This window comes from Humulus lupulus, chromosome 6 (genome assembly GCF_963169125.1).
Source record: "Humulus lupulus chromosome 6, drHumLupu1.1, whole genome shotgun sequence".
NCBI lineage: Eukaryota > Viridiplantae > Streptophyta > Magnoliopsida > Rosales > Cannabaceae > Humulus > Humulus lupulus.
In genome coordinates, this window is record NC_084798.1 from 220,110,572 (window position 1) to 220,133,659 (window position 23,088).

Sequence of the window (23,088 nt, forward strand, 5' to 3'; positions counted from 1 at the left end):
AAAGCCATAATATAAAGGAGTATGTCAGTTGCCCCATTAGCAATGTTTCCCCTATTCAGACTCATTGACCATGAAACAACTTTCTACTTACAAGAATAGAAAGTTTTCAGTAGGTGAATGCATAAAGTAGGGGTGAACATTTGACTCGAAAAACCCGCAAACCCGCCTGATTCGTAACCCGAAAACTCATTTTTTGGAAAAACCCGACGGATTCGGGTTAAATCCGACCCGAATCCGATAAAAGTTGGGTCGGGTTCAGGTTTAAAATTTGTTAAATTCAGGTTTGGGTTCAAACCCGAAATCCGAAAAATGGTATTTTTGAAAAAAAAAATGAAAAAAAATGGTATTTTGCAGAATTTAGCTTTTCGGCCCAAAACCCATTAGCCTCAGCCCAACCCGAAATCTGAAAAAATGGTATTTTTGAAAAAAAATATAAAAAAATGGTAGTTTTGCAAATTTTGGCTTTTCAGCTCAAAACACAAATGGTCCAGCCCAACCCGAATCAAACCCGAACCCAAGTAAAACCCGAAACACGAAACCGGAAAATTTCAGATCGGTTTCGGTACCATTTTTCTCAACCCGAAATCCGTAAAACCCGAACCCGATGAACCCGAAACCCGAAAATCCAACCTATGTGCACCCCTAGCATAAAGTATACAAGACATGAAGTATATATATGTATAAAGTTGAATTAATGTACTTTTCTTCTGCTTCAAGATCTTGTAATATATATTACTTTACGCCACAATTAGGGATGGAATTATATAAATATATATATATATATATAGCTAGGTTTTGAAAAAGAAATGATTAATTACTGTGAAAGACATTTATCAACAATTTTCCACATAACCTTATGGATTGATTGTGTAGTTAAAAAATAAAACACTTAATAATTTAAACAAAAGCTATAGATTTTAAAAGAGTTCTTAGTTAAATATATTTCCTGACTAATAATTGCAGTTAATAATAGTGTGTATTTAATAGTTAATAATTTGGAGCTCACGCGTATCTGAGGAAGGCTTATGACATGGTGGAATGAGATTTTATAGAGGAGATGTTAAGTGCTTTAAGGTTTCCTGAGCATTTAGTAAAGCTTATCATGATTTGTGTTCGAACACTCAGATTTTCTATACTGCTAAATGGCTCAATGCAGGGATATTTTCCACCACAAAGAGGACTCAGGCAAGGAGATCCCATGTCACCTCTACTCTTCGTGTTAGGAATGGAATATCTCACGCGTATCTTGAGGAAAATAGGTAACAAACCAGAATTTCAATATCATGAAAGGTGTGCCCAACTCAAGTTACATCACTTATGTTTTGCGGATGATGTCCTATTATTTTGCCATGGTGATTTTAAATCAATCTATTTGTTATTACAAAGACTCAAGTTATTTTCTCAGACTTCTGGTTTGCATCCTAATGAAGCCAAATCGGCTATATATTGCTGCGGAATGAGTACCATGGAAGTTCAAAAAATCATGGATATTTCTGGTTTTGGGAGAAGTAAGTTACCATTTAGATATCTAGGCATCCCAATTAGTTCAAAAAAAATATCAGCTGAAGAGTGTGAAATGTTAGTGGAGAAAATGACTCTTCGAATTAGAACTTGGAGCTCTAGAAATCTCTCATATGCAGGTAGAGTTGTTTTAATTAATTCAGTTTTGCTCACAATCAGTTCATACTGGTCTTAGATCATGATTTTGCCCAAAGGAGTGCTGCAGAAAATAAATGCTATTTGCCGAGCCTTTTTATGGAAAGTAAAGTCCAAGTTCTTGGGGCCTGGCTTGGTTGGTTGGGAAACACTCTGTAAATCAAAAAAGGAGGGTGGATTGGGATTTAGAAATGTCCTAGAGTGGAATAAAGAAGCGATAGGGAAATATATATGGGCTGTGGCAACAAAACAGGACAATCTTTGGATCAAGTGGGTTCACCATGTATACTTGGGTACAGCTGACTGGTGGAGTTATGAAGCTCCATCAGCAAGTAGCTGGTACTGGAAGCAAATTGTCAATGTCAAAAATAGCTTCAAACAGCTGGTGGATACTCAGGAATTTCAGTCTGAAGCATACCAGATAAAAAAAGGCTATCGATTTTTATGTCCAATACAGAGCAAGGTCATATGGCATCATCTGGTTTGGGATAACACAGCGGTACCAAAACATAGATTTCTGTGTTTGGATAATCATGTGTGGAAGACTGCCAGTTAGAGAGAGGTTACAGAAGTTTCATATATGTCAAGAGGTGGAATGTGTAGTGTGTGAAGTTGCTGTAGAGAGCATACAACATCTTCTCTTTGAATGCACGTACAGCAGTAGAGTATTAACAGAAGTAAAGAATTGGCTAAAATGGAGGACACCAGCTACTTCGATCCATGGATTGATGAGCAATATAAGGCATAGCAAGTTCAAGAAAGGCGTGCTCACAGTCACTCTGGCTGCTATGTGCTATCAGCTCTGGCTAAATAGGAATGAAGTGTTATGGCAACTTAAATGTAAACAGGCAGTTTTACTTGTACAAAATATTAAAAATGTGGTCAAATATAGGATAAAAGACATCACAGGCAAAGGCTTCACAACTAGTGATTTGAATTGGCTGGATCAATTGTAATTAGAACATCAAAATTCAGGCCTTTTTTGAGGTGCTGGTAGGATGTAAATATGTTTGGTCTAATATGTTTGGTAGGATGTAACTTGATTGTCGGAGTATTTTTGTCATGACTTAAATGTTAAGATCAAACTTATTACTTAAATCATGCTAACACTGACTAAAAAAAATTCACAACTTATTACTAATGCCTAGTTTTAGTTATAATAAATTGTAACTTTTATAACTGATTTACTTCTAGCCACAAACATTTTAGTAACGATATAAACAATTTTTTCATTTTAGGCTTGTGTATATCTTAAGTTTTAACCGACACTACATACTTTAGATGATGAAGAAAAATGAAAGCAATTAACATACTTTTAAAACATTATGGTACAATTATTCCATATCAATCAATTTAATTGATTCAATTATAAACAGTTTAGGTGAACAAAGAGTCTTGGACCCATATCTCAAATTAAAGTGACAAGGAATCTAATAAATAATTACTTTAATTCTATTATTTAACGTTAATTGAGTCCTGTCAAAAAATCAAAATGCATCGCACATCATCACTTTATCTAAAACCCTACACTTATAAATATATGTGCTACAAAAATACAGCACACAAATTAAAATTTGTCCCCCTTTTATTTTTGTCAATAAAAAATATCCTTCTTATATGTATATATATATATATTATTTAACTGACATTAATTAAACTTTCCTATAGTTAGAAAATAAAATTTAATGCCAGTTTAAAAAATATACTTATAATAAGATGAATAATAAATAAATAAATAAATAAATAAAATATGTGTAATGATCCATATTAATTTTTCTTTATCACTTGAGACACTAAAATTCAAGCTATATATCTTTTTAGTGTTTGGATTCTCATCACATTTCAAATATATATCACATATCTTCAAAAAACTCATATTTTTGGCACAAGAATATTTTCTGTAGTTTTACCATGGTACTTTTCCCTAGGCCTGGTATTCCATGTCCCACTATCCAAAAGAAAGTACTGAATCAGTAAATATTAATTCCACAAAATTAAATTATTGATGTACTATAGTTATAATGGAAAGTCTATAGATGTAGTTAATTGCTTTGTCTATAAATAGAGTTGAAACCAAAGCCTTCTCTACAATTCCATAGCTCTCCTTCAAAGGAATAATATGGCACCACATTGTAGTAGTGCTGTTTCTTCTTCTCTTCTTTCAATATTTTTTATTTTCATTTTGCTTCAATCACCGGACGTGGAAGCCATTAAAAAGGCAAGAATATAATTCATATATATATATATAAATATAGGGAGCGACTACAACGTATCCTTTTTTTTGCAACACATGTGCATCCTTTTTCTATTTCGGCACCTGAATAGTTATAATCCCAAACTAATTTATATGAATGTGTGTATTATAGCTATCCAGGTGCCGAAAATAGAAAAAGGATGCACCGGTGTTAAAAAAAAAAGATGCGTTGTAGTCGTTCCATGTAAATATATTAAATCTGTTATATTTTTCTCTTCTATTCCATCAATCTGAAGATTTATGTTACAATATGTGTATGCATGCAGCCATATATTGTTTACATGGGAACACATTCGCATGGTCTGAACCCTTCCTCAGATGATCTTGAAAGGGCCACAAATTCTCATCACAACCTTCTTGGATCATACTTAGGAAGGTAATAATCATATCTCATACATCTTTTCTCTTTTTATTTTCCTCATAAAATGAAAATATAATTCTTTAATTTTCTTGTGCAGTGAGGAAAAAGCCAAAGATGCCATCTTTTACTCGTATAATAAATATATTAATGGATTTGCTGCAATTCTTGATGAGGCAGAAGCTGCAGAAATTCAAAGTAAGTCATTTGTCTTTTCTTTTCATGCAGCATACAACATATTACGTAGGGGTACACATGAGTTGGATTTTCGGGTTTCGGGTTAAGAAAAATGGTACCAAAACCTATCCGAAATTTTTGGGTTTTATTTGGGTTTGATTCGGGTTGGACTGGGCCATCTGTGTTTTGGGCTGAAAAGCCAAATTTTGCAAAAATACCATTTTTTACATTTTTTTTCAAGAATACCATTTTTTAAATATAATTTTATTTTTGAATTTTGGGTTGGGCTGGGCCAATTGGGTTTTGGGCTGAAAAACCAAAATTTTCAAAAATACTATTTTTTACACTTATTTTCAAAAATGCTATTTTTTTACACATTTTTTCAATAATACCATTTTTTTCGGATTTCGGGTTTGAACCCGAACTCGAGTTTTAACAAATTTCAATCCCGAACCCGACCTGACTTTTTTCAGGTTCGGATCGGATTTAATCCAAATCCAACAGGTTTTCCCAAAAAATAGGTTTTCGGATTGCGGGTTGGTCGAGTTTGCGGGTTTAGCGGGTCAAATGTTCACGTGTTCTATTTTTAAATATTTCAAACAATTGTTTTTTTTTAAATATACAACTGGTTTAATTATATATAATAATAATAATTAATACAGAGCATCCAGATGTGGTATCAATTTTCTTGAGCAAAGGAGTGAAATTGCACACGACTCGTTCATGGGAATTTCTTAGATTGGAAGGAAATGACGAAGTCGTTGCTTCTCAATCTATTTGGACCAAAGCACGCTTTGGTGAAGATGTAATTATTGGAAATTTGGACGGTGGTATATATTTCGCTTACTCGTCTATTCTCTTTATATATGTATATATATTAGCAAGACAAAAATATATTATCTTAATTATAACTATACTTTATTTTCTTCTTATACTATAATAATGGCATAATTGGTCCCTAATAAAATTATAGTTTTTATTTTTATTTTTAAATTTTTACAGAAAATACTTAATTTTGTTAAAATATTACATTTTTATGGTTAAATATTTTTTATATCAAGTTTATGATTTTAAGTAAATTTTTTCATTTTTATGTTTAGTTGTTCTGGTAAATATTGTGTTTTTGTATTTTGTTTTAAGTTTATTTTAGTTTGATGCAGTGAGTAATTTTTAAGTTTTTTTTCTTAAGACCATGTTTTTATAATTATATGAAACTTTGAAAATTGTATTTTTAAAAATTTGAGTAAATATTTTTTAAAAAAAAATTAAGAACAATAAAAAATTAACTTTATAGTAACAGAGATTTATAGACAAGATTACAATGTAATTAGTTTGGGTGGGTTGTTTTTATTACCTCTGTTTGCACGGTTTTTGTGGGGTTATTGTCTTGTTTAAGTGTATTGGTTGGTTGATTAATGAAGCTCATTTCCTTCTTGATAAAAAAAAAAACTAAAAAATTATGTATTTAAGAAAAAATATTCCTTTTATTTTTAAGAGGGGTGAGAGTTTGTTTATAGGTGTTTGGCCTGAATCAAAAAGCTTTAGCGAGTATGAAGGGATTGGGCCTATTCCATCAAAGTGGCGTGGAAGTTGTCAACCAGTCATTGATGATAAAATCCATTGTAATAGGTTGGTCCTTTTATCTCCACTTTCTGTTATTATTACTAACAATGTTTTTCACATGGAGTTTGTTTTCTACCCTAGGGTATAAAATCTATACACTACATGAAAGCATTTATTAAACTTTATTATATATAGAAAATTTCAGCATAAGAAAATTGTGCTCTAATTTCACAATATTCACAAAATGACGACTAAAATATCTAATATTTTTAAAATGTTGTACTTTTATACCCATTTTTTTACGGTAAATATATTCAATATCTTCAAATGTTGCACTTTTATATCTAAACTTTTTTTTTTTGCAGTAAATATATCCAATATTTTTAAAATGTTAAAATTTTATACTTACTTTTTTAATTATTTTGACAAATAATAAGAAAGTAAAGGAAAAATATAGGATTTTAGTTATTTTTAAAATTTTAAATTATTTTCACTTTCAAAATAATAAAAAGAAATAAGATTCTTAAAATTAATCAAAATAATTACAACTTACATTTTTGCTTTACTTCTTTTCTTTCAAAAACTTATGTTAAATTGATGAAAATATATAAGTTTTTAATTATTTTAAATAATTTTAATAAAATATTTATTATTGTTTAATTTAAAATTTAAAAAATAATTAAAATCCTATATTTTTCCGCCACTTTCTTATTATTAATCAAAATAAAAAAAATAAGAGTATAAAAGTGCAACATTTTAAGAACATGGAGTATATTTACCGGGAAAAAAATTTAGGTATAAAAGTGCAACATTTTCAAGACATTGAGTATATTATTTACCGCAAAAAAAATGGTTAGGTATAAAAGTGCAACATTTTGAAAACGTATTTTAGCCACCATTTACTCTTTTTTAAATTCTATACAATTAACTTTTTTTCTTTTGTATCAAACATGAGATAAAGTTTTGATAACTTAATATGTATGTATAATTGTATAGATGTGTAATATTTTATTCATGTGAAATTTATGTATAGTGCATGTTAGTAACAAATTGTAACATTCTCATCCATATATTAATTCCTTACTATTGTAATAAGCAAAAAATGCAACCAAATGCCACTATTCATTTATAGTATTAAAAAATTACTACTTTTCTCCATGACAAGAATCATGAGACTCCATCAATATTCTTATACTTATTTTATGTGGGATATCATAGTCTAATATTCCCCCTCAAGATGGTGGCGATTTTTTCGCTCATCTTGAATCACCTTATCACAAGTGGCCTATTTTGTCTTTTCGCACTATGCGGATCTCATGCAACTTTGCTCACTCTTTGGATTGGTGTGGATCGAATGCAATTGGCTCTTGATACCATGACAAGAATCATGACGCTCCATCTAAAAACCAATTGGTGATTAGTGGAGTTACACATGTTCTTATTAATGGTTCAATAATTTTACACTTATTCCATGTGAGACACCATAGTCTAATACACCATTTTCCATTTGTTAGGAAGCTGATAGGAGCAAAGTACTTTAATAAAGGTTATCTTGCATATCTAAAGACCGTCAACGCCTCTACACTCAACAAAAACTTTTTCACTAGTCGGGATGACTATAATGGGCATGGGACTCATACTCTTTCCACAGCTGGGGGAAGCTTTGTCCCTGGTGCAAATATATTTGGCAATGCAAACGGCACTGCAAAGGGTGGCTCTCCCAAAGCCCGCGTCGCCGCTTACAAAGTTTGTTGGACTCCAATCAATGGCATACCGTGCGTTGATGCTGACATTATGGCAGGATTTGACGAGGCAATAAGTGATGGTGTTGACGTGCTTTCCATCTCTCTTGGTGGTGCCCCTCAAGAATTTTTTGAGGACGCAATCTCAATTGGGGGTTTTCATGCTATTATGAATAATATTGTTGTGGTTGTCTCAGCTGGCAACAATGGACCTGATCCTGAGACTGTGAGTAAAGTGTCACCGTGGTTATTAACTGTGGCAGCTAGTACAATCGACCGTGACTTCAATAGTTATGTAACTCTTGGAAACAAGAAGCAACTTAAGGTAAAAATAATTTATAAGTCTATCAAAGTTTGATTTCATGTTTTGTAATAAAAGTTTCGTATGGTAGGGATCAAGCCTTTCCTCAAGTAGCTTGCCATCTAAAAAATTTTATCCGTTGATCAGCGGGTCAAAAGCTGCTAAAGTAGATCCTTTATCTGCGTAAGTATAAATAATATTAACAATAATCTTGTTGGAAAAAATCATACTGGTATTATTATTATTTAATAGTTGTATATATATTTTATTCAGTCAAAAATGTTTGCCGAAAAGCCTTGATCCAAAGAAAGTAAAGGGGAAGATCTTGATTTGTTATGTTGGGGATGGAAGTTCACCCCTTGAAAAGGGTCACCAAGCTTTTATTGCGGGTGCTGTAGGAGTGGTTCTAATTAATGATATCTTGCTTAATGACAATGATCCCGATCCTCATCTTCTTCCTTCATCTCATCTCAATGGCACTCAAGGAAAATTTGTATACGAGTATCTCAACAGTACTAGGTAGTGACTTATTTCCTTATATGTTTCTTTTCTATATCTTTTTTTTTTTAACAACAAGATATAATATTTTTAGCTTCACTTTAACTCATCATGATACTTTTGAGACTACTTCAGAAACCCTAAAGCTTACATAACTCGGGCAAAAACTGAAGTAGAAGTAAAGCCATCCCCAATCATGGCTTCATTTTCATCCAGAGGACCTAATGTCATTGAGCCAGCTTTGCTCAAGGTCTACCTTCCAAGCTCTTTTTATTTTATTTTTTTTGGTTTAATGATATGTTAAATAACTTTCTCCATATTATTACCTTTACAGCCGGATGTCACAGCACCAGGAGTGAATATTCTTGCAGCGTTTCCTGAAGCTTTCGGCCCAAGTGATCAACTACCATTTGACAAACGTCGGGTCCCATTTAACATAATGTCAGGAACTTCAATGGCATGTCCTCATGTTTCAGGGATTGTTGGTCTTCTCAAAACCCTTCACCCAAATTGGAGTCCTGCCATCATTCATTCGGCGATCATGACAACAGGTTAATTTTACATATACATACATATGTATATTCCACAAATACTTGTCTTGTAATAAAATTAATAATAAATATTAAAACCTAAACTAATAAATATTGACAACAGGTTAATTTTACATGTACATACATATATGCATGCATATATTTGTCTTATAATAAAATTGGATCCTTATCTCTGATTAAAGTAATAATTATTTACAGCTAGAATACAAGATAGCAACAAGGGACCACTGTTGGACTGGAATAGAAAAAAAGCAACACCTTTTCAATATGGTTCAGGCCATATCCAACCAAATCGAGCAATGGACCCTGGGCTTGTCTATGACACAACTATTGATGATTATTTAAACTTTTTATGTGCTCACGGCTATGATGAAACAATGCTGAAAACATTTACCAAGAAGCCATATAAATGCCCCACCTCATTCAATATGGCCAACTTCAACTACCCTTCGATTGTGATTACCAATCTTAGTTCACCGTCTGTGATAGTTACTAGAATAATTAAGAATGTTGGTGCCCCAGGCACTTACAAGGCATATGTAAGGGCCCCAATTGGAGTTTCTATTTATGTTAAACCTACCAGCTTGACTTTTGGCAAAATTGGTGAGGAAAAGAAATTTGAGATTATTTTGAAGCCAAAGGTTGCCAAGAAGACTGAAAACTATGTGTTTGGACAACTTAAATGGTCAGATGGGAAACACTATGTCCGGAGTCCTATAGTAGTCAAGTACTAGAAGATATATAATAAAGTAGTATAACTTAATATCATGTACAATATTTTGAAGATTAGATACAAGGGTATTTATATTTATAATACATGTTTTTTTTGTCATTTTCGTTTTATGTAATATTATTGAAGACTGAAAAGTTCTTTCAGTAATAAAAAAGTTAGATCATCATTGTTAATTACTTCTTTATTTAAGTTTTATTCAAGTAGTCTTTGGGAATATATCCAATCCTTCTCATCTCCAATTGATGGTAAGAGATGACGTGACTACATTTTGAGCAAACACAATATCATCAACATAAATTTGAGCAATAATAATGTCATAACTTACATTTTTTTATGAACAATGTTTTATCTACACCACCTTTTCTACACCTACTTAACACCAAGAACTAAGTTAATCTTTCATACCAAGCTTAAGGAGCTTGTTTCAATCTATACAGAGCCTTTTTCAATCTTAAAACATGATCAAGGAAGTAGGGATATTCAAATCCTTAGGTTGTTCCACAAAACTTCTTTATTAAAAAGGCGGATTTAACATCCATTTGGTATAAACGATAACATAGGCAACAACCTAATTGGTTCAAGTCTGGCTATAGGTACAAATGTTTCATCAAAATCTACCCCTTTACTTGAGTGTATTCCTAAGCCACCAACCTACCTAGCCACGTTTCTATCTATTATACCAAACTCATCAGTTTTGTTTTTAAAAATTAGTAGGTCCACTAATCTTTTGTTTTCATTCATTTTTCTTTTCCAATATTTATATTTTTCTTTTGCTACTTACCTTTCTTTTCCAATAGGTCCCACGTACATTATAAGCACTTGGTGGGAGCAATGGAAATTACTTTAAACATTAGGGACTTTACTTTTGTTTCCTTACAAATACTTTACATACTTTACTAGGGATTATATTAATTATGGACCATGTGTTTTGTCACATTACTTGTTTAGTAGCTACCTCATTTCGAGGGATGACACTACAACAAAAACGGTTATTACCGGCGTAGAAAACCGCCAGCAATAGTCAGGAAAGCCGCTGGCAATACTTTTTACCGGCGGGCTCCGCCGACAAAAATCCGCCGGTAAAAACCGGTCGGTAAAGGTCATTATTGCCAGCGGAACTAGCCTCCCACTGGTAATAAGATTATTACTGGCGGATTATTACCGATGGAACCCGCCGGCAATAATTTGGTTAGAATTCATGTCTGACACATTATTACCAGCGGTTTTCGCCGGTAATAATCCGTCGGTAATTGTAAAACATATTTAAAATAAATAATTAATTTTTATAAATTATATATAATTAATATTAAATAACTAAACTTATAATTAAAAAAACATTAATAAAATTTAGAAATAAAATCAATATTATTTAAATTAATATCCAAAATAAAAACACAACTTTAAAATACTAAAATTGTCTTTTCAAAATAAAAAAACATACACTTAAATTTAATAATAAATAATAAAACCTAAACTAATTGTTATTGTCTTCATCAAAAGATTCATTTAAAAAATCTTCAACATTCGTGCTTCGACTCAAACCTTTATGAGACTGTGGTACTGGTGGCGAAGGATAATATGGCCGAGGCTGTGGGCGAATCAAATGAGACTGTTGTTGTTGTTAATTCGGAGAAGTGTAGTACTGTTGATTATAAACGGGCTGCTGTGTCGATCCTCCATAATGAGGATATACCGGCTGCTGCTGCATGAATGGCCAAAATTGACCATACATAGGCTGTTGTTGCTGCTGCTGCGGTAATTCTCCAAACTGACTTCCCATAGGTTGTGTCTGAGGAGACTGGGAAGAAAGTCAAAACATATAATTAAAAAGTGGCGACTGAGAGGAACCACCAGATATGTTTAGAGAATTTTGTTGTTGTTGTTGTGGCATCGACGATGTTCCCGGGCTTTGATTAGATGTACTACCTTGTTGTTGAGAAGGTAAGAACTTCTGCAATAAATTTTCATAGCGTGGGTCATGGAGGGAAGAATCAGTCTGAAAATTTCCTGACTCAACCTTATCACGCATCTTAACCTACATCTCAGCCAAAACTCCCATCATCTCTAGAGTCACATTAGTAGGAACTTGTGACTGAATTTGGCTTGGACTTCGACTTGTGGAGTTAGGTGTTGATTTCTTCCCTTTGCCTTTAGGCCTGTATCCCACTCCTCTTTCATAATCAGACCTCGAGCCAAGAACTTTATCCATAACCTGATACTGTATTGATTTAGCAGTAGAACCTTCACTAGAAGCAGATTCAGAATCTGACCAACTACTTTGAATATTTTGCCTCTCCATCTCTTGGGTCATTTGTTCCTGCCAAAAGAAAATGTTAAAATACCAATATTACTATAATTTAAGATCAATAAAGAAAGAAAAAACTTTAACTTACATGTAGTTACTTGCAAGTTTCACTAACCCAAGTCTTTGTAGATTTTTTTATATGAGTATCTCTCCAAGCATCAATAGCATGCTCATCAGGTTCATCCTACAAAATAATATTGTTAGTTTAATTAATAATATAATAATATCAAATAAAGTTAAGTATTTTACTTACATATTCGTTACGGATCGCTGCCATTGATTTAGAGCCTTGTGTCGACAAATACTTCATTTCCTTTCTATTTCTCTTGTTCTGCGTGGATCGCGCTATAAACTTTGGGCTCAAAAACAAATCGACGATTTCTTTCCAGCTCTCCTTCGAGCACAAGTCAGGAATAGCATTGAGAGCACTATCCAAATCATTCGGATTTCCAGAATAATATTTTAGGAAATGAGTATGCCTAATATTCTTTCTCTCTGAATATCTTTTGCGCATCTCTGTATACAGAGTTCACTACAACAAATTTGATATACAATGACTCCCTACAATGTCTTACACCATTGGTGTAAGACATTAAAACTTATCAGGGGTTTTAAATGTCTAATGGTGTAAGACATTGAAAATGTACATTAATGGCTACAATTGGAAGACATTGAAAATGGTGGAAGACGTTGGAAATAGGCTGGGGTAGTGTTTATGGGTACATCCAACGTCTCTCTCTGGGAGACGTGGGACACGTGGCACGTCTCCCAGTGGGAGATGTTGGATGTAATTAATTTAATATATTTAATTATAACAATTTTAAAAACTTAATAATTAATATGTAATTAATTGAAATTATTTTTATTTAATTAATCCTATAACTATTCTTTTATATAATTACTTAATAATTGTTTATATATATTATTTAATAATTACTTTTTAATAAATAAATTTTTATTATTCTCATATCAATTACTATCTATGTTATTAAAATAACTTTTTTCTATAATTTAATATTTATTAATATTTTATTTCTCTACCATTAAACTACTTTTTTAATAATTAATAACAAATTTATTAAAATCTAAACTTCACAATATTAAAATAATTTTAATTAAACTATAACAAAAATACATTATAACATTCTAACAATATAATATCAATTTAACAATAATAAAAAATTATCCTTTAATAATATCTAACAATATTTTAATATTCTAACAACTTAACAATAAAAAAAAAACAATATATTATCAATCTATCAAACAAAATATTATTATGAAATAACATATATTACTATATAATCATTTTTTTTAATAGATTAACATTAACAATATTACTAACATATTAACCTAATAACCTAACAATATTATTATAAAATAACATATATTACTAATATAACAATAACATTACTAACATTAACTGCCGGTCACCGGAATCGCAGAACGCAGGAAAAAACTTAGGAAGAGCGGAGTCCACTGAGATGGGCAGAGAGGAATCCGAATGGCTAAAAAAAAAACAATAAAAGAAAATGGAGTTTTTTTATATAAACAATAACATAATCATTTTCTTTATATAAAACTATAACAGCACAATATATAGACGTACCCCCTTCACTATTGCAATTGCCGGCCATCGGAATAGCTTCTGGAACGCCGGAAACACCACGGGCAGAGTGCACTTGGCGGATGCAGGAGAGAATCGAAAGAAAAAAAAATGGAGGAGAAGGAAATGGGGGAGGGGAATCGGGTTGCAGAAATATATAGATTATTATTGCCGGCGGAGGTCCGCCGGCAATAATATATAACAGTTATATTTAATAATTATTACTGGCGGAGCCCGCCGGTAATAATCGAAATATTAATTGGGCGGCAGTTTTGCCGCGGTAATAAATTCTTATTATTACCGGCAGTTTGTCCGCCGGTAATAATAGGTTTCCCACCGGTAATAATTAAATAATAAGAATAAAAAACAGATTAATGCCGGCGGACTTCGTTTTCTGTCGGTAAAGATGGTATTATTACCAGCGGACTTTCTCCGTCGGTAATATTTCCGCCTATAAAAAACATTTTTGTTGTAGTGTGGGACTTAAACTTCCTAAAGAGTTTCATAATTGATGGTAACTTATCTTAATACTAATTAGTTAACTAGTATTATGTTCAAAACAAAAGTCTTAACTACTTGCCGCCCACCACATTTAAGATAATTAAATATCATATAGAGTAGTTAAGACTTTAGTTTTGTTGCTTGTTTGACAACTACATAATTGAATATTTGGAGAAAGACTTCTATGCATATATAATTGAATGAGAATTGTTGGTGCCCAACACTACAAGTACTACAAGTAGTTGACATACTGTTATTAGTGTAGTCTAATATCGGGTCTTATTTATTTGAATTTAATAAATATTATAAAATATTGCTAATAATCATGAGGTACCACCTCAAAAAAAAAACAAATAACAACCCTCATAACTAACTATACATAATTGACGTGGGCTTAGAAACTCACTGTATAATATATATATATATATAGTAAGAAAACTTTTGCTCTCATCTCATGGGCAACTGCATGGAAGATGACATAATGCATGAATAATTTGACCGCAATTAATTATAGTAGAGTGGAGTGTCCCACTCATTAATATTATACTACAATTTGGACTATAGATGTGCAGAGTCGTAGTATATGTGAATTTAATATTATTATTATTTAAGATTTTTGTAAGCACACTTGATGATATTGTAGCAGACTTGAATGTTGATCCACGGTTTCTTTTTAATATATAAATCTATGGGCTTTCCATGGCTTCATTTCCTCTGAGTTTCCTGCATTGACAGACGACGTCGTTTTCATCATTTCTAATCTCAATCACTCTATATAAATATATATATATATATATTGATAAACAAGGCAATATAAGCAATTAGAAAATAATCATAATATGAAGATGAGGCAGCTATTATGGATGGTCTTCCGCTTCTTATTTGTTATTCTTATTCTGTCTCAACATCCCTCCTTTGCCGCCCCCGCCCGCTCCTGTAGGTATATTTTTCTAAATTCAATACACAATTTGAATTAATTATTATTTCTCCTAATATTTTTACTTGAATTATTGTTTATTAGCGGTATAAATACTCATACTTTTTCTATAGAGTTAACAATTAATAACAAAATCATTATTTGGCTTAACATTAGCTATTAATTCTATCAATTATCCTTAGTTATGTATTCATAATTTTATATATATCATGTATATAAATGTAGAGCATCTAATTATATATTCTCTTTCTCATGTTTATAGAAAAGAGGATAACGAAGAACGAGGTGCTCTGGATTGTGCCCCAAAACGAGCTCCTCCACCCCCAACAGGAGGTGTGCGTGGAAACCATTAACAAGAGACACTACAAGAAATAATAGTAGAGGCGACTCTATTAGGGGTGACTCGTCTTTAATATTCATATTTATATATATATATATAGTTATTAATTGTGATGTTGTGAAATTTTATATATGATAACATTCGTTCTACCTATTTCGTTTGATGTGGGAATATTGTGTTTTACTATTTTCATCGTGTGTGTAATGTATTGCTATGCAAACTCTTCTTGAATAACTATTTTTACATTTATATTCTTCTCAATAAATTTTTGTCATTTTATTTCTTGTTCAAGTGATATATAATTTATGAGATTGCATATAGTATAATGAGCAATTGATTTAAGAAAATAAAATATATTGCAATATATATGCCCTCTTTTTATTATTTTATTCACATCAACAATTATTAATTTAATTATATATTGCATAATTATAATGCAAGTAAAAAATCATTATAATATATAATGTATTATGATAATTATAATAGCGCACAATTCAAAATTAATAATTAATTCAATTACTCATGATCAAGCATTAATAGTAGTAAGTAATAAGCTTTAAAACCACATGAATGAATACTACTTCTGTAATGACTCACTAATCTAGACTATTTGGATCATTAACAAAACTATACATAAACTTACATTTTTTGCGAAAATATCATAATTTTATTAAGTAACTTATAAAAATAAGAGTTACTTACAAAGTAAATACCAAAACGGATATGGGATCCCATTGTCTTTAAAACAAAAACATAATTTAAAATAATAAGACATTACATAATTAGTGCGGAAAATACATGTAAAAAGACATAAAACCGAAACTACATCCTCGAATCGAATAACGCTCGGCCCCTTGACTCCATTCATCATCGATACACATCCTCTAAGCGTCACGAACCTTTCCACCTCTAAAGCTTATTTTCCTGCACATAAAACAAAAAGGAATGAGCCTAATGCCCAGCAAGGAAAATCTAACACATAGTCATATACATAATTTCATAAGAAAACATAAAGACTTAACATAATACATATAACATACACTTATTATAATGGCCATTATTACTTGGGGTCCCATAGACTAAACAAGCATATGCCCATGGGATTAGTGGGGTCCTACTAGCTAAGTAGGTCATATGCCCATAAACCATTTGGGGTCTTGTTAGTCATATGGGTCATATGCCCAAGCCTACAAACATATGTACATATCATAACACATTTAATAACATAAAACATATAGATAACATAAGCACATAACATATTGATTCTAGCCTATTTTCCTTGCCAAAGTTACCGGGATATAATGGACTTAGTTGGGACTTTTTGGAACACTCCTAAAACCATAAGAAATAGTGAGTCTAAAGAAAGGAGATGAAATGAAAGAGATGGAAAGACTAAACCATAAAAAAAAAACATACTTACCGACTTATATGCTTAAGAACTTGGATTCCCTAACCAAAATAAGAATGAGGTTAGGGGACTGAGTAGAAGGTTTTGAGAAAGGAAATAACATGAAATAAATGAAATAGAGTTTCGCGTTTACCTTAAAGATTTGCAAGATCAATCTAACCTCCACCGAAATACTATAGAACTCACTTCCCAAAGTGTTTGATAAGCTTATGATGTTTAAGCTTATAGTTTTTCCCAAACCAAGTATTTACACTCTCACACTCACTTAACACTAGCAGCTTCTGAACTTAGAGCAAATGGTGAATAATGGCTGGGTACTAGTACCTATTTATAGAGTTTGGGAATGAAAGTATCTTGATTTTACTTGAATAAAAATAATGGCTTTTTAGGTGAAAATCATTTGAATAATCGTTCAGCAGAGGCTGAAGACTCGTTCAAAAGATGCTGGACTGTTGAAGGAGTTTAAATGGCTGAAAGGAAATGAATTCAAAAACGTTTGAAAACATACTGGAGGAGGCGATATATCGCCTGGGCCAGTATGCCCGAGGCGGCCGTGCATCGTTTCGTGTTTTCCGTATTTACGTGCTGCGATATATCGCCCCCTATAGCTGCGATATATCGGCACACGCTGAATATTTAAACACGAAATTACACATTTTTAGCTAAGTTTGAATGGAGTAAACAGCTTTGACTAAGCTCTCAACGTTTTCAAAGCTGCTGACTGACCCTATAACATTCAAACTTTACCCCTTATTAAATTTAATCCTAAAAAATACTTAATCCTTAATCACCATTCAAAACATGTGCTTAAAATCCTATTGGTTGATGTCTAAACCTTATAATATAATAAATATAATCCTTAATATCAGTCATATTAATCAAACCTTAGGTTATACTTAATATTCTTAAACTATAGATTAAACTTAGAAAATCTATAAGTACTACTATGAGTGTCTAAATAATTCCCGGTCTGAACGAAAAATCCATAGTAACAAAGATAACACTAAACATACTATAATACTACTAAACAATTAGCTAAGTAAAGTTCTTGGACTCTACAACTTCAAATTGTATTTAACATCTGAACAAAATATCAATATACAAAATATTCAAATTGCATTTTTATCTTTTTGATATTGACAACGAAGAAGTTTTAGTTTGAAAAAGTTGTGGTTTTGAGTAAACCACAATAAAAGTGGCCATCTTACTCACTTTCTCGTGGCACTACTCTTGCCTTTGGACATTTGATAATTATAAAGTAATATTCTCTTGAACTCTATGATAGTAATCTTGTTCTATGTTGCAAATTAATTATAAAAACATAAATGAGATAAGAAACTCTACGATAATTAGCTCCATTTTGTTGCTCTTCTCACCCATTCGTTGCCAAACGCTTTTCCTTCATGAGACTTTAAGTGTTCTGTCTTAAAAAAAATATATTGAAACTTTAATAAAATCATCAAAATAATATGTAACAATATTAACTGAGTTTCTTCTTCTCAGAGAGAACGGTTAATTTTTGTAAAGACTAGTTCCTAATATATAATGCACTTATATCTAAATATGTTTTATTTTTATTATTTAAAATTTAACTGATTAGTTATAATAGTTTAAAGAAAAATATTTCAAGATTGTATGTATAAATTTTAGTAAGAAATTTAATATGGTTGTACGAAATTGTGTTCATCTTTATTTGAGTCTATGTTGGTTCGTTTATGGTGCTGAAAGGAAAGAATCATGCTACTATATTAATTTTTAAATATTGAATGGGAGAACTGATAGAAAGCTGAAGAAAAAGAACTAACTGAATATTTAAAGCATATAATAAATGCTAAACTGGAACACATATAGGGCTAGAAATTATACTTGTGATAGGGTTTAGTACATCAATATAGAAAGGTGCGCGTATATCGCATCGACCACATACTTAATACAAACGAGAAATGCGATGATTATTCAAAACCATAGTATACTACTACAAATATAAACAACACAACAACATTTTGGTTCCTTCTCTCATCAGCCCCTTATGCTAAAGGTCTCCACTAACCAGTTGGGCTTTCGCGCAATGACAACTTTTCCAATGAACCACCCAATTAAGAATCCACATCCATATCCTACTGCCACAACTTTCCAACCAAATTGAAAAGGAGAATTTCTCTCTTCTTCATAAGAAGGAAGTGGTTGTTCCAATGCTCCACATAAGTTTTGCAGTAGAATGCCACATAATCCCAAGTTCCCCTCGTAAAAGCTACTATCAAATGTGATGAGATGGGTGTGTGGTATAGGCCCTGAGAGATTGTTGTACGAAACATTGAAGTATTGAAGGAAAGAGAGATGGTCCAAGTCACTTGGGATCTCTCCTAGAAGAGAATTTTGAGAAAGGTCTAAGGATTCGAGCTTTGTTAGATTAGTCAGTGATGTTGGAATGCCCCCTTTGAGAAGGTTGTTGGATAAATCAAGAGCATGAAGCCCTACCAAGTTTCCAATGATTTTATGAATTTCTCCATCAAATTTATTGTTTGAGAGATTTAACACTGCAATAATATTTTGGATCTTTTCATAGTGTATACGAATGCCTTTGATTGCTATTGTAATGTCGAGATAATGTAGGTAAGTCAACAAACTATTCTTTGCTCTGATTTGAAAAGGCGTTATCATCATATAATAAGAGTAGTTGACATTAATGCTTGTGCTTCTCGTTTGAAAAGGTATTGTCATCATATAATTAGAGTCGACAAGGCTTGTACTTCTCATGGTCTTCCAACTCTGAATGTATTTCAACGGCAGTTTTCCAAAAAAGTTGTTGTAAGATATATCTACAATACGCAACTTTGGAAAATGAAGGTTTGTTCTGGGCTCTTCTATAACTCCACGGAATTCATTTTTCTGCAGCTGAAGAATTATTAACTCTGGGAGAGTCCCCAGCCAATAAGGGAAAATATCATTCAATTTATTGCTTTCCACATTGAGGTAACGAAGCATCTTACAATGAGTAAGTGATTTCGATAGTTTTCCTTCAAATTGATTGTAACCTAAATTAATGATTTTTAGTTGGTTTCCCTTTGTAAATTCAGGAATGTTGCCAGAAAAAGAGTTATTGCTAAGGTCCACTATCGATACTAACTTACTAAACTTACCGAAGCAATGTGGAAGCTCACCACCCAACTTATTATTGGAAAGGAGAAGGACTTTCAGAGAACTTAGATTGCATATTGCAGATGAGAGTTCCCCTATTAAAGAGTTTCCAACAAAGGATAAGATCTGGAGATTTTTTTGATGCATAAGAAAATGAGGAAAGGTTCTTAAGTTGCAGCAGGACAAGTGTAGTACAGTGAATTGTGGAAAATTTTCATTTATCCAAGAACTAAAAATCAGTGAGAGTTTATTTTGGGATAGAACAAGGACGGTGACGTTTTTCAAGATAATAAACATGTCAAAATTCAAAGTGCCACTCAAATTATTTTCAGAAAGATCGAGAAAAGTGAGTTGGTTCAACTTACTTATGGAAGATAGAATCGCTCTTGAAAAGTTGCAGCCACTAGCCTTAAACTCAGTCAAAGATGCAAGTTTCTCAACTGGTGATGGTAGATCCCCATAAAAGCGAGTTCCGCTCAATAGCAGAGATTTGAGAGAACTCCTCTGGTTAAGTACTAGAGGTAATCTTCCACTGAGGTCTTCGTTAAACCGTACACTAAGATATTGTAAATTCGGTAGCTGAAAAATATCAACAGGGAATTCACCTTTTAAATGGCAATCCCTTAGGAATAGGGACGTCAAAGAAGATAAATTTGCCAATGATTTAGGAACAGTAGATGATATGTAAACATTGTTGAGAAAAAGTTCCTCAAGGCTTGTCAAGTTTGAAGTCAAGCTCTCGAAGATGGGCTTCTTTAGTTCCAAAAGACTTTTTCCGAATGGATCAATGTTATTGCACAAAGAAAGTTGCAACAATTTGGATAGTTCTGAAACTTCTGACGGAATTTGGCCAGAGAAGAAAGAATCTTCTAGGCTGAGATAGGTGAGTTTAGAAAGCCGTTTGATAGCATTGGGTATTTGAGAGTAGTTGAAATCGTTGTCTGCAAGATCAAGTATTTGAAGGTGAACCAAGTTGAAAAGGCTACTATTAGAGTCAAGAGAGCCATAGAGATAGCTGCTACTGAGATTAAGGCTGATGACATGACCTGTGATCTCATCGCACTCAACACCATGCCACATACAGCAATCTCTTGACTCTTCTTTGTTGGTCCAGAAGGCAACCTTTGAATATGCATGAGGCTCATCAGAAGCAGAGTAGTCAGTAATAAAACTCTCCTTAAACTGCAATAATGAAGACCTTTCTTCATCACGGCAAACTGGTTGCGAGAAAGAAAAACGAAATAATGTAAGAAAGAGAAGGATATATATGACATTTAATACAAAACTAGTGCAGCTGAAGCAAAGCATTGATGATCCCATTTAGTGGTTTTATGTTTCACACTCAGATGAGCAAGTATTAAGACTTGTGCTCTTCTATTTATAGGATAAAAGCTTTAATCTCATTTTAGCTACATTTCAAACGCAACTGGAAGATGACACTGATTAGTAACTAATTAATTCCCTATTAGAATGAAAAATATATGTTAATAAGTCAAGTCATCTGCCTTATCGGAAAATGTTACACGATAGAAGTTGCCAATATTTTTTTCAGTTGTTTTGATGTATGTGAGACTAGACATATTTCAATTGTCAATTGAACATGTATTCTACCATATATACATGTCAGGGATAGGTATAGATATTTAGAGGAATCTTGAATATTTCAACTAAAAGATCATTGGTTATTCTTCCATTAATTATTGATTTCAAAATTGAATTTCTTCAACGAAATGAGAAAAAATGGTGAGGCTCTTAGTGTTCTTGACCTTTAAACAGTTTTCGGTGCAATTTTTTTTATGACTGTGTATATTATAACTATTTAGAGCATCAGCGCGATTTTTAGAAAATTATAAATAATTGTACAATACTAAAAATTTGATTCAAACATGTTGTTGCACGCGTGTGGAAAACAATATGTTTGAACCTAGTTTTCGGTACTGTATTCGGAATTTTCTGAAAATTTGCATGATCCTCTAAACAACTACAATATACACAGTCATAAAAAAAAAATCGCGCCGAAAACTATTCACGAGTCGAGAACATTGAAGAGTCCCACTCCGATACAGCCACAACCTCAGGATCAGTTTGGGGACCTCACACGCTTGGATGATCTTCACAACGGCCTTATATTCCTTAACGCCACAGATACAGCCGCTGCCGCCGCCACTGCCACAACAAAATGTTGACGATAAAGATAATTACAATATTAACCTTAATGATTTTATTTAGTTCTTAGTTTATGTATTTTGATTAAATTGACAGTCTATTTATTTTTAATAACAATAGTGATATTAGTTAGTTTGATAAATATTAAAATTATATATTAATTTTAATGGTAATTATGTTTTAATTAATTAATTAGTCATTTTGTCAAAATTTATTATGAATTATTTTTAAAAATATTTAAATTTAATAAATATTAATTTATTTCAAATTATTTTTTTTAAATATATAATAAAAACATTATTAGTGGTGAACCCCGCGGCTAATAATGTCGCATCTGATATAGGTATTAGCAGCAAGCATCGCCACTACTATCCGCCGATAATAATATGTTATTAATGGCGGGTGTGTCAGTCCACCTCTAATAATACTTATTAGGGGCGGGGCATTAGCGGCGGATCTCCGCCACTAATTCTAATTGCCAGCGGACACCTACCTTATTAGTGGTGGACTTTCCCGCCGTTAATTTCCTTTAATCTTGTAGTGAAGGGTCAAAAAATTGATGCATTTCTATATTATAACACATTCTAAAAGAAATTATCACTTTAACAGAGTTCTCAAAAGTGGGTTATTTTTTGTACATGCTAAAATTTATACTAAATTTGATTCAAGATATAGCATAAGCCAAATTAGCATACAATAAATTTTGTTTTATGGACGTTTGGGGACCAGCCCCTCTAATTTCTTTTGATAATTTTCAATATTTTGTTGTCCCAGTAGATTAATTTTCTATATATTTTTGGCTTTACCCTCCTAAACACAAATATAATTCAAAATGCTTGTTGAAAACTTCTGTA

General features: G+C 32.1%; 2 protein-coding genes across 2 annotated transcripts; one reads left to right on the plus strand and one right to left on the minus strand.

Annotated features, from left to right (window-relative positions):
• Positions 1–1,699: 1,699 nt before the first annotated feature.
• On the plus strand, positions 1,700–9,992 carry LOC133786127 (subtilisin-like protease SBT5.3). Its single transcript, XM_062225340.1, has 11 exons — positions 1,700–2,155; positions 4,177–4,286; positions 4,369–4,466; positions 5,108–5,275; positions 5,963–6,074; positions 7,523–8,075; positions 8,143–8,234; positions 8,325–8,570; positions 8,685–8,799; positions 8,884–9,100; positions 9,299–9,992. Exons 1-11 carry the CDS (start codon positions 1,700–1,702, stop codon positions 9,832–9,834), a joined length of 2,703 nt encoding a protein of 900 aa, XP_062081324.1. The 3' UTR covers positions 9,835–9,992.
• Positions 9,993–18,949: 8,957 nt separating this feature from the next.
• Positions 18,950–21,388, minus strand: LOC133786128 (receptor-like protein Cf-9). Its single transcript, XM_062225341.1, has one exon. It carries the CDS (start codon positions 21,386–21,388, stop codon positions 18,950–18,952), a length of 2,439 nt encoding a protein of 812 aa, XP_062081325.1.
• Between the last annotated feature and the right edge of the window lie 1,700 nt (positions 21,389–23,088).

Excerpts from the sequence above, each read along its gene's own strand:
- LOC133786127 (XM_062225340.1), top strand. The coding sequence starts at position 1,700 with ATGATTTTGCCCAAAGGAGTGCTGCAGAAAATAAATGCTATTTGCCGA. Across the intron at positions 4,287-4,368 it reads CTTGGATCATACTTAGGAAG|TGAGGAAAAAGCCAAAGATG; the intron begins GTAATAATCATA and ends TTTCTTGTGCAG. Across the intron at positions 8,571-8,684 it reads GAGTATCTCAACAGTACTAG|AAACCCTAAAGCTTACATAA; the intron begins GTAGTGACTTAT and ends AGACTACTTCAG.
- LOC133786128 (XM_062225341.1), bottom strand. The coding sequence starts at position 21,388 with ATGGGATCATCAATGCTTTGCTTCAGCTGCACTAGTTTTGTATTAAAT.